A 12,443-nucleotide genomic window follows, 5' to 3' on the forward strand; every position below is an offset into this window, starting at 1 on the left:
TTAAGATTAAGAAAAAAAGATAATCTTTTGTGTGAGGCTTAAACTAAGGAAGAGGTCAGGAACAACACAACTATCAAGTTTTTTTCTATGTGAAGTTTGAGCATTAGAGTAGCACAAGCAACCAAAAACACATAAGAGAGAAATATCACAAAGCTTATTATAAAGTTTTTCATAAAGGTGTATTATTAACTAATGGTGTATAAATGCATTTGATAAGAAAACATGTGAAACAAGACACTGAAAAAATGGTAGGTAGATTGGATTGAAAAAGTAAGGCTCTAGTGAAATTTAAAATGTGCATCAAAACACCATAAATGGTAGGTAGCTCGGATAAAAAAAAATAAGGCTCTAATATCATCTTAAGAAGTGAACTTTAAGTCAAACTTAATTTTACAAAACCAACTTGTAAGGTAATGTTTGCATGCACTTATATACTATAAAATTGTCTTATCTTTTATGCTTAAGCCATTGAAATAAAAAAAGTTTGTGTAGTTAGAGAGATTTGTCATAGATTGAATATCTTCTCCCAACCACTTTCACACCCTTCCCGATCGTCACAAAGCTCAAGCACACCGTTCTTCCACTTCGTCCAACTCCACACCATTTCTGTCGACTCCATAATCTCCACAAATAGACCCTCGCACACTTTCGTGCACAACCAACACTTAGGGCCTATACCACCTCCACAGTCACTCTTGAACAAAAGATCGGAGAACTCCTGATTATAGTGGGGAGAAAGAGTGGTAGGAGGAGAGACTCTAATGTCCTTAGTTGGGCTTTTTTGTAAAAAGGGGTCACTTTGACCAAGAATTTGTAAAAATGGGTCCGTTGAAATTTTTTTTGTAAAATAGGGTCAAGTCGTCGTGGTGGAGGACGACATTAAAGGTGAAGTCGTCCTCCACCGTGCTGGTTTCTTTTTTTTTTTCAAAAAGCGAAACCGTGCTCTCAAAAGCCGGTTTCTATATATTTTGAAAGTGAAGTCGTCCTTGGGTCTGACGACTTCACTTTTTGGTTTTTTTTTTTTTTTTACACATTCAGCTTTATATATATATATATATATATATATATTTAATTATATATTATTTAATTTTTTTAAATATTTGTTTACAGTAGAGAAATAAAGTGACATCTTCAATGGCGATTTTTTCACCAGTTTCTTCTGATTTGGTCAAAACGTTCTCTACTTCTTCGTTTGATTTTATAAATTTAGTATTTTATTAAATGATACTTGATAGTTAGTAGACTAACTAAACCACAAATAAAATAAACATTAACAAATTAAATATTCAAATATAATTATCGAAGGATTTTTTAATATTTTTTTAATTTGTATCATTTTATCTTCTTAATTTTGTATTAAGGTTTAACGATTAAGTATTTTAGAATTTTTTTAAAACTTTTTTTCATATTTTTACTTAAATAAATATTTAACAAAAACTAAATAATATATAATTAAATATATATATATATATATATATATATATATATATATATATATATATATAAAGCTGAATGTGTAAAAAAAAAAAAAACCTAAAAAGTGAAGTCGTCAGGTCCAAGGACGACTTCACTTTTAAAATATATAGAAACCGGCTTCTGAGAGCACGGTTTTACTTTTTGAAAAAAAAAAAAGAAACCGGTACGGTGGAAGACGACTTCACCTTTAATGTCGTCTTCCACCACGACGACTTGATCCTATTTTACAAAAACAAATTCAAACGACCCTATTTTACAAATTTTTGGTCAAAGTGACCCCTTTTTACAAAAAAGCCCCTTAGTTGTCATTTTTAGTACAAGACCTTTTATATTCTTTTTATAAAATATAGGAAAATATAAGTATAATTTAGTTAATAGTTTGAGGATAAAAAATATATTTAATACATGAAAAAATAGAATAATAAAAATATTATAAGCTAAATTAATTTTGTTTGTTGAATTTATATCCTACTTTCTAACTAAATCAAATCAAAACCATGTATATTTTTTATATTTTATTTCCAAATACTTATAAATGAAGACATTATACTTCAATAAAAAAAAAACGATCCTATATAATTTTTTTTTTCAAAACTTTAACTTCGTATACGAATAAGAAAATAGTAATTTGATATTTTTTATGAACTAAAATCTCAATAAAAAGTAAACCCTTATAGAGATTCTTTTAAAATCATCTCCCAAAACGGTTCTTAAATGCTCTTATTTTTTTATACTCAATTCTTAAAGAATAACTTGTTATTCTTAATCAAGCACAAGTAAGAAAATGAAGAGATCAACAAAAATAAAAATCCAATTTAGGTTTCTTTTAGGACAAAAAGAAAAGATAGCATTTATGTAAGAGGACCACACAAATTTGCATTAAGAACCCAAAATAGATTACATTACTAGAGATGTTCTGAAACTCAATAACTAGTTGTGTCGAGAAAGTGTGACTAAGCAAAACTACACACTATAATTTTTTATGTAATTTTTTTCTTAAATGTTATAAGTGTTTTGGTAGCAATGCAGTGAGTGCTTTTCTAGTTTTAACACTTTCTTTTGTCTAACAAAAAAAAAAAAAACTTCATGTTTTGTAAACATTAGTTTAAAACCTGATTGCTTCTCGACGAAATTAAAAACGGAAAATAAATAAAAACAGTGCGTGATGATGACGTGTTGAAGATCTTCCTTGGGCCTCTTTAATTAATAGCGTTTCTTCATTTTTTTAACCTTCTTTAACTCTTTTTCCCTTCATCGTTTTTTTTACTTTCTTTTGTACCCATTCTTCCATACTTCAGCTTCCTCATTCTTCATCCGCTTCTGCACCCTACCCCTAAACCTTCTTCTCCATGGTTTTCCCAGGTTCGCTTCCGTTTCCGCAACCTTCATCCATGTTTTTGTTTTTTTTTGCTTTTTATCCCGTTTCTAAAATCGGAATCTGGTGCTCCATTAGTGGTTCTCATCCAAGACTTATTTTTTACGCCTTTTCAGCTCGTATTTGTTACTGGGTCTCTCTCTAATTTTCCATTTTTTGTTCGCTGTTCTGCCAAAGATTCCCCTGATTTAACAGTGTATGCTATGGAAAAAATGGGCGTTTTATTATTGAAACGTCGCATTCGATTGTGAAGTGCTGTTTTGATGAGTGGAAATGAAGAAATAATGTAGGGTTTTGTTTTTTAGTCTATGCAAAGCTTGTGGGGTTAGTTGATTTGTATGTGAAAAATGGAGGTTTTAGGTTCTTTGGATGTTTATTTGGGGAAACCATAGAGCAGAATACAGTTGAATCTCAGTGTTTTTGGATGAATCATATGCTGCCCTAGTTGTATATTTAGATCGTAAAGTGGTTTGCTATTAGACTTGTTGTGTTGTCTATGAAGCGAAACTCATTTATTTTTTGGCTGTGGTGTCGCTCTTTTGTTGTTCAATAGGCCTATAATTAGATTTGCTGTGAGGGATCATCTGCAGCTATTCAGATTCATTACAGTTGGTTTGAGACTAAAATACAGTTATTATCTAATTGTATATCCAGCTCCTATTGCAATCGATAAGCTGCTTGCAAGGTGTTATCAGTAGATTAACCGATCACACCTTTACAAGATGCCATATTATATACAGAGACTTTATAGGCTGTGCAAGGCTTCCTTTTCGCCAGATGGACCTGTCTCTGAAGAAGCTGTTACAAAAGTTCGCGAGAAGTTAGGTATGTTGTTTGTTTTCGTTGTTGGATTTTGACTGTCAGTTATTTCTCTCTCTCTCTCTCTATCTCTCTCCCTATATATATATATATATTTTGTATTTTGTATATCTTAAACTATATAAGAAAATAAAAAAATATTTTACAATGATGCCAATTACTTTCTCATCTCTCTGTTTGTTATAATCAAAATCTTTAAAATAAGGAAATAAAAATATACTCAAATGAATTGGAAGAGTCTGATGTACTTTTTCGTAAATGTGGAGATATTGAATTCTTTTTATCTTAATAATCTTTTGTGTACAACACTCTGCCTCTGGCGCATGAATATCAATCATTCCCAACTTGTCTATAACATCCTGTAATCTGAGTTGAAAAATTCCTTGAGTGAAAATATATGTTATCTTTGATAAAGTGTTTGACAATTTCAATATGTTGGGTTTTATTATGTTGGACTGAATTATGCTGACTTGTTATCAGAGTACAATTGTCAACATTTATTTTAGTGGCATCAAGTGTGATTTTGATCCAAAGTCCTTCCCACACACCTTGAGCAGGAGCTCAAAATTCATCTTCTACACCAAACGAGATATTCTATCATGTTTTTTGCTTCTCCAAGTCACTTGACTTTCTCCCAGAAACATATAGTACCCATACGTAGATATTTTTTGTCAACAACAAAACCTACGTAGTCTACCTCAGTAGGATCAAAGTGTCTTCTATCTTGAAGAGCAGCCTTTTTCCTGGGCTTGGCTTGCACGTGGCTTTCTATCATATCATGCATAAACTGACCTACCACTCTAACTGCATAATATTGAGTTTTTTCAACAAGAGAACTCTCTTCACTTCCAATTCTATGATTTTGTTCAATAGGAAATTCTGAGATTCTACATCCCTGCTTACTTGTTTCTTCGAGGAGATCAAGTACAAGGGCTGCCAATTTTTTCTTTAAAGTCAATCTCTTTGTTCATCATCTTGTGCAATACCAGCAATAGCATAAGTTTATCTATAATGGAGTGCTTTATGAATAAAGTATGATCACCTTGGCTTCACTTATATTCTGAGGAAACTAATGCTTTTTTAAATCCCCCAAACCATACTCTTGGCTTCCATTGAGAGTTTCAAATTTGAGAAGAATTTTCATGTACAGTTCTTCTTCTAAAGCTCCATAAAGAAAAACATTTTTAACATTCAACTAGTGTAAATCCCATTCAAAATGAGTTGCTAGAGCAGGAACTACTTGAATTGTAAGGAGAAAAAGTCTTCTCATGCTCAATTCCATAAGTTTGGGTGTACCCCTTTGCAACCAATCTAGCTTTATACCTATCCATTGACCCATTTATCTTATATTTCAGAGTAAATATCCATTTGCATTCTATGGTCTTTTTGTCGGTTTGTCAACAAGGTTTCTTTCTAATGCATTCATCTCCTCCTCATGGTTTGAGTTCAATGTTCACTTCTCATAGCTTCTTGAATCGAGGTAGGAGTTTCTATGGGATTATCGACGACAATAAAGCTTCAATAAGTATTTGAGAGATTTTCAGGGCAGGCATGTTGAGAAATAGGATATTTAACATGATCTTTTTCCCTTTCTAGTGCAATAGCTAAATTCTCCGTAACGCTTACCTCCTCACTATTACTTTCAGAGCTCCTCACCTTTGAATCAGATAACTCTTCTTGCTCTGGAATGGAAGTAGGTTGCCTTCTTTGATATTTTTGCCAAAGAATTTGTCTTCTTCCTCACTTTGGGTTGGTTCGATCTCATTGGCGACTTCATCATTTGGATCTTGAGCATCCTACAAAGATATATACGGTAATGATGGGAAGGAGAGCTCCTTCGCTTCAAGTGTTTTCTCCCCTAAATCATAGGATTGAGAAAAACGATTTTTGTTTCATGAAAGGTCACATTCATGTGATAAAGACACAACAACACTTAGGGTGATACCGTTTGTAACCTTTTTAATTAAGGGGATAATCAATAAATACAGATTTAAGAATTCTAATATCTAATTTACTGCATTAAGGATTGTGAGAGTGAACAAAAACAAAAATCAAAAGACTTGTCAAAGTAGTCTTGACACAGCAGGATTAGAGGGAACAAAGGATGAAAAACTGAGGCTTTTTAATGACAATTTTGTCATTATCTTGTTTATATTTCTCTTAAGAATTGAATAAACTTACAATGTTCTCTCCACACTTTTGGATGAACCAATTTTATAGAAACCAACTGGTATACAAATTTTATTAAATTACTGTCGCAAGATCTAGTCTAATTTACCAAATTACACAGAACACCAGTTGATAGAAACCAACTGGTATAGAAATTGTATTAAATTACTGTCGCAAGATCTGGTCTATAACTTACCTCATTACACAGAACACTTAAACTGAAATAGAACAACACTTGGGACAATACGTATCTTCCAAGTTATTGAGAGCTTGGTCTCTCCCTTTCCGGATTTTCTCTTCAGTCTAATCTGCCTTTCTCCATCCCTTTCTCTATTTATTGCTGTTGTCATAACTGCCAGGCAGTAATGCTTGGCCCTAATAAAATATTGAAAAACTGTCAAACTGATTGCAGAACTGTCAAAAACTATTACAGTAACTGTCCTATTTACTATAGACCCTACAAAATCTTTATTTCTGGTTTCTCCTCCTCTTATAGTGCTTACTTATAAGAGGCCTAACACAGTTCTCTTCTTTTGAAGAGAGGAAAAAGGTCGACTGTTCTCTGTTTACATTTTAGGATTAATTTAGATTAATAAGGATTCATGTTGTTTTGAAGTTTCTGCTGTTAACTAGATTTCTATTTGTCATTTATTAATATAATATTCTTGTTTATCAGTATGGTAATGCACATTAAAAGATTTCTACCTTTTGAAATATGATTTTTTAGTGCTCATCTTGTTACACTTGCTGCTGGTATCCATTGTTATATCTCAACAATCAACCAGGTGCTTTAAAAGATAGATAATAGATCCAATATACCCAGACTGCACTATGTTAGTGTGATGTTGTGACCTGATTTTGACCCTGACCAAAAATCTTTGCAAGCATGTGATTGTGACTCCTACTTAATGTTAGAGATTGTGATTATATAATCTGCTCTAGAGGCTATACATGTGTGCTTTTGTAGCTGTGAATACTAGTGTAACATTTCAATTGTCTTTCTGTGATCTTTGGTTCTGTTCTAGGTCTTTTAAAATACATTCATATATCACACACAAATTTGTATCTCACATTTTGTTCCCTTTTGATTTTCTACATATCTTGTTATGTTATAGTTTTGATGTCTAACTAAGATTTTTGTAATAACCATTAATTTAATGTTTCAGAAAAAATCAAGCCATCTGATGTAGGTCTTGAACAGGAGGCACAAGTGGTTCGTAATTGGTCTGGTCAAATGCCTGAATGTAATGGGAACCATCAACAGCCACCACCAATCAAATACCTGCATTTGTATGAAGATGACAGCTTCTCTGTTAGTTTTAATTCTCCGAACTCCACCATTTAGTCAGCAATTTTTATACACTATTTCTTGAGCATAGCTACAAAATTTTGATTAATATCTTTTATTTTCATCAGATAGGAATTTTTTGTATGCCCCCATCTTCTGTTATTCCTCTCCATAATCATCCTGGAATGACAGTCTTAAGCAAGCTCTTATATGGTTCAGTGCATGTTCAATCCTATGATTGGATTGATTTCCCTGGTCCAACTGATCCGTCTGAAGGTTTGTTCTTTATGGCTTTGCATATTTTTTGTTGCAACGCAGTTTTTTGTCCAGTGTATCTGCCTGTGAATACATCAAGCATTGAATGTGTTGCTCCCTTCTATGTGGTTGTTCTGTCATCGCGTCATCATTAGTGAGGTAGGGCAAGATGGTACCATGTCATCATCCTCCAAAATAGTTTGTGCTCTCATCAAACTGAAAGGAAAAAGCCAGGACCTGTCTTTTAAAAGTTAACAGATGATATCTAACTTGTTAATGTTAGTGCTCGGTCTCAGTTAAAACTAAACTATTAAAAGCATATGATTGCAGAGCTAAAATTGTCTAGAAATTATAAACTGGCAGATTGAATGTTTGGTAAATGTAAAACAGTGGAAAATCGGAATCAAAAAGGGAAAAATTCTGTTTGTTGTTGGATTCTCGACCTATTCCTCCCTGGTGAGAAAAGGCATTTCCCATCATGTAACAATAAAGCTGATCAACTGAACATGGAATAATAGAAGAATTCCCATGTTACAAGCATGGATTTACGTTTTCTTCTTGGGTTAGTGTAACGTCAACTTTAGTTCTGTTATAACTGAACTTTTCAATTGTGTTTGTCTGTCTTATATACCCACATTTAGCAATCAAGAGGCACGCATTTTAGGTTTTCTTTGTCTGGTAGAGTACTTCATCCTAAGGTTTCTTTATTAGAAAAGGTGTGATTGAGTTTGTCTTATATACTTATATGCCCAAATTTAGTGATCAATGTGTTACTGGGGTCGGTGTGGAACCTTATATCTGTAACAGAAGCCTAAGAATATGCTATTCAAGTTTAGACAGGTGAGTTTGTGCGATTTTGGATTAAGATAATGTTTCTTGTGGGAACTATTTGTATCTTGTCATGAAGTACATACATGTTATTACAAAGTAAAGTATGTATTCTAATTGAGGAAAACTAAAAGTTATTCCAATGTTGTCTCATTGGTCAAGAGAGGACCAAGGTCCAGGGATATATATAATTACCTACTGATAAAGCTACAAGGAATTCAATATTATGCTCAAACGCTCCTTGATGTAGGATGGATTTGCTAAAGGAATCAGAGAGGGGATAGATATGGTTCTGGCATAGGAATAAAGTCTAAATTCTCCTCAAAGCTAGGAAAATCTCATTGTAGCATGCTTTACTTATATAGCAAGGCATTTAGTGGACACATAAGAGCTTGATTGACTAATAAAGAAATAAAACAGTGTTCTATAATTTTTCTAACTTATATAGTATAAGAGATAAATACGACGATACATTTATGACAAACATATGTAGTCATGTTTATCCCTAATATATAGTATCATGACGAAACTTAAATCCTTGAGTATCATAGTTAACTCAAAATTACAAAATTACCTACATTAGTCCCTTAAAATGCTTAAATATGTTTCATCATGATTATAAAATAAAGTGAAGCTATAGCCTGTGACACCTTTGTCCTTATCATTTCTGCTTTGCTTGAAACAAACTTTCTCCTCAACATTTTAAATAGATCTTGAATTCTGACTTCTATTAAAAGTTGATATGAATATTTTGAATGGGACTAATAAAATCTTAAAATTATTGAAAGAGGTGTTGCAGTGATGTAATTGTGTCTTGGTCTATAGCTGGCAAAACTAGTCAACCCCGCTTTTTATGCTTGACCTACATTAACCCACCTTATAAATGAGTCGTTCGACTCACTTGAGATGTAATTTTAAAATTATTTGACTAAATTAATACATGAGTTGGTGGGTTAAATTAAATGAGACAAGTTATCAAAATTTGAAAATAATTACTTTTAAAATAAGAAAATAAAAAATTGATTTTTTAACTTTTTGTATATATTTACAAAACGTAATACATAAAAATCAAGACTCCATGATTAAGAATTAAGGATTTCATGTATACAAATAAAGAATTAAAAATGTCTCACTAATTTGGGAGTCTTTGTAAACTGACTCTGATTCCTTGGAGGAGAACCCAGCAGTATCCCACTGCTTGAAACACGTGCAGGACTTAAAATGTTACCTGTTGACATGGGTTCAGAATTTATTTTCTAGTACATCTTTAAGTTTGACTTGATACTCAACTATACAACAATCAGCTTCATAACAATATGATTGTTGCAAGAAAGACAAAAAAAAAAACTCTTCCCATGTAGTCCTGGAAGCTTGTTATCAAGTTCATATGCACAACTTGATAACCTAGCAACTCTGCTGTTCCCGCCCAAAGTAGTTCTGAAACCGTCAATGCTGCACATCTTTTTACATGCAAATCCTCTACTGGCATGACTGAATGAACATAAAGAAGCGTCATTGCTTCACCATCCAACCTTTATTAGAGAGGTTATTTCTTCTTTTTTCTGTTTTTTACTATGATATGACCACATGCATGGTTCAATTTTAAAAGCCAATAAGATTTGACAGATTTAAGCTTGAATTGAAAGTTTTGATATGTTTAGCTGTTGCCAGTCCAAAATATAAAATGCCCCTTGCACCTGGGCTATCTTACAAGATATCATCAGCATCAGCCATCATGGCTGGATCTGGTGGTTTCAGTGCTTGTGAAGGACTATCTGGGTTTTGGGTTTGAACCCATATATTTTTGGTGAAAACAATTCCCACAGGGGATTTGGACTATTCCTCCAGAGCAACAATAGTTGAGTATGATGCTCAGTCATTTCTGATTAGCATATCAGAAGGATCTTTTGGTCACAAACATAGTGCACAATCAAGCTGACAACAGTAAACAAAACATGAACAAATCTTTGCAAAAGATCACTAGTCATGTTATCTTAGATCACTACCATACGCTTGACACAGCAACAGGCACGGTTATTGAAAGTGTCAGAACCCTTGCCACAATTATCAGTTCTCAGTTTACTATTTTCTTCTCTCAAGTAGAGTTATCAAAATAGGTTGGAATCCGTGAGTCAATCTAGCTCATCACGGATTCAGATCGGGTTGGGTTGAATTTTTTTTATAAATTTTAATATGGGTTAATTGTTGACCCAGTCCACCTAGAACTCGGTTCACTCAGGTTGAACCTGTGATGAGATGGGTTGGCTCAACAACCTGCAAATAAAAGGTCACACAAGTAATTTTTATTATGTTGCGCTTTGCAATTGAGTCGGGTTATATTTGCACTTCGTTGTCTAACAACACTTAATCAAAATCATCAAGGGTCTATTGCACTTTACCCTAATAGATACCAATTTGAACGATGTAAGAAAATAAAGTTATTTTATTGGTAATGGTCAAACATTACATTTTTATCATCTTTATTTGTAACAATCAAACTCTCTACAATAAGAAAATAGTAATATATTTCAATGAATAACAAGATTGTAAAGATATTTTCTCCTAATCAATATGGAGATAGCGAGGATATTTTTTTCCTATTGATCCTCTATTTACAACAATACACATACACGGGCATATATTTCAAAACCTCCCAAAGACATAACAATGTTATTCATCTTTTATCATTCTTGGGAGTAAAAGATGACATAAAACAAACACCCCCGAAGTTGTTTGATTCAGTATATCAGGCACTTGCTCTTTATTTCATTATCTTCTTTGCTTATGAAAATTAAAGGTTATTTACCTTATTGTCTTATTTATCATGTTTCTCTTTTTCATAAAAGTTTACCCCATTTGGGAATCGGTAAGGATTATTAATCATTAATAATTTTGGTTTTCTTGCCCTCAACCAATTTGTTCTTGGCAGCTAGAGCTGCAAAGCTTGTGAAAGATACCGAGATGAAAGCACCAACTCCCACAACAGTTCTTTATCCTACCCTTGGAGGGAACATACATACTTTCAAGGCAGTAACTCCCTGTGCAATCTTTGATGTATTATCTCCACCTTATTCTTCAGAACATGGAAGACACTGCACCTACTTCCGAAAATCACAGAGGAAAGACCTTCCAGGTGATCTTATTTATATCCTAAGCAGGTTCATTTATGCCTCGTGTCCCAAATGATTGATAATAGTTTTACCTGTAAATATTGTGTTTTGTTAACCACACCATATGTTTTGCCAACATTGATTTGAATTGCAGGCAATCTTCAGTTGAATGGAGTTACAGTGTCTGATGTTACTTGGTTGGAAGAATTTCAACCACCTGATGACTTTGTGATTCGGAGAGGGATTTACAGTGGTCCTGTCATTAGAACTTGAAAATTTTCTTGTTTTGTGTTTCACCTTAAAATGAATTTGGCCTTTATCATTAGGTTACAACTAAGGAATTGATGAACGAGTTCTCAAAAAGCCAATACAATAATTCTATTCTTTGTTAGGCATTTGGTTTGTACATAACAATGCACACTATTGTAGTCTCTCGAGTCACCCACCTCACCTTAATCCACTAGATTAGTCACGGAATTTGGAAAAGGGACCTCAATCATGATGAGGAACTTGTTAAATTTTGTTTGCTTATTATTGAGAATAAGTTACCACGTATCATTTTTATTCTCTCTTTGCAATTTCCTTGTGTTTTTGCCTTCTCAATTGTAATTTACACCATTGTTACTCTGATACTGATTTGTGTCTTTGCAAAATTTGCTTGCTTTTGTGAGTATTTTGAAAAACAGTGTTCACAATTTGTGTCCAATTGTTTGGTGTGTATTTTCTCATAGGGTAGATTTTTTTTTTTCAATTTGTGAATTTGGTCCAGTTCTTATGTCTTTTTTAATTTTTATTCTTTTGACAGATTTTATAACTTGTTTACCTTTCAAAAACTTCAAAAGTATAAATGTCATTACTCTTTCATTACATTGTTATTTAAAAAAACAAAAAATCAAACAGAATAGTTATACACTCGCTTTGTTGCATGCTCTTTATTCTGCGCTAAACATTATTGAAAATTCTAAATTTTAATCAATAAAATTTCAGAAGAAATGTGTTCAAAAGAGTGAATACCAATAAAAATGCATCAAAATGTGTTTTTCCATAAACATTTTCAGAAGTAATCATTAAATAAGAAGTGAGAATAATGAAATTCTGAATTATAATAAAAAGTCCAATCAAC

The 12,443-nt window shown here is 32.7% G+C and overlaps 1 protein-coding gene across 2 annotated transcripts; it reads left to right on the forward strand.

Moving 5' to 3' along the window:
• Positions 1-2,697: 2,697 nt before the first annotated feature.
• On the forward strand, positions 2,698-11,887 carry LOC114185831 (plant cysteine oxidase 4-like). 2 transcript variants are annotated; one of them, XM_028073764.1, is made up of 6 exons: positions 2,698-2,838; positions 3,405-3,676; positions 7,006-7,151; positions 7,256-7,403; positions 11,140-11,343; positions 11,475-11,887. In XM_028073764.1, exons 2-6 carry the CDS (start codon positions 3,574-3,576, stop codon positions 11,591-11,593), a joined length of 720 nt encoding a protein of 239 aa, XP_027929565.1. In that variant the 5' UTR covers positions 2,698-2,838; positions 3,405-3,573; the 3' UTR covers positions 11,594-11,887. The 2 variants fall into 2 exon arrangements, with proteins under 2 accessions (XP_027929565.1, XP_027929566.1); XM_028073765.1 differs by having other exon boundaries at positions 3,506-3,676.
• Positions 11,888-12,443: the final 556 nt, after the last annotated feature.

Source organism: Vigna unguiculata, chromosome 5 (assembly GCF_004118075.2).
Source record: "Vigna unguiculata cultivar IT97K-499-35 chromosome 5, ASM411807v1, whole genome shotgun sequence".
Classification (NCBI taxonomy): Eukaryota; Viridiplantae; Streptophyta; class Magnoliopsida; order Fabales; family Fabaceae; genus Vigna; species Vigna unguiculata.

Coding starts and splice junctions, on each gene's coding strand:
- LOC114185831 (XM_028073764.1), top strand. CDS start 3,574: ATGCCATATTATATACAGAGACTTTATAGGCTGTGCAAGGCTTCCTTT. Junction 3,677..7,005: donor AAAAGTTCGCGAGAAGTTAG/GTATGTTGTTTG, acceptor TTAATGTTTCAG/AAAAAATCAAGCCATCTGAT. Junction 7,404..11,139: donor TCCAACTGATCCGTCTGAAG/GTTTGTTCTTTA, acceptor TGTTCTTGGCAG/CTAGAGCTGCAAAGCTTGTG.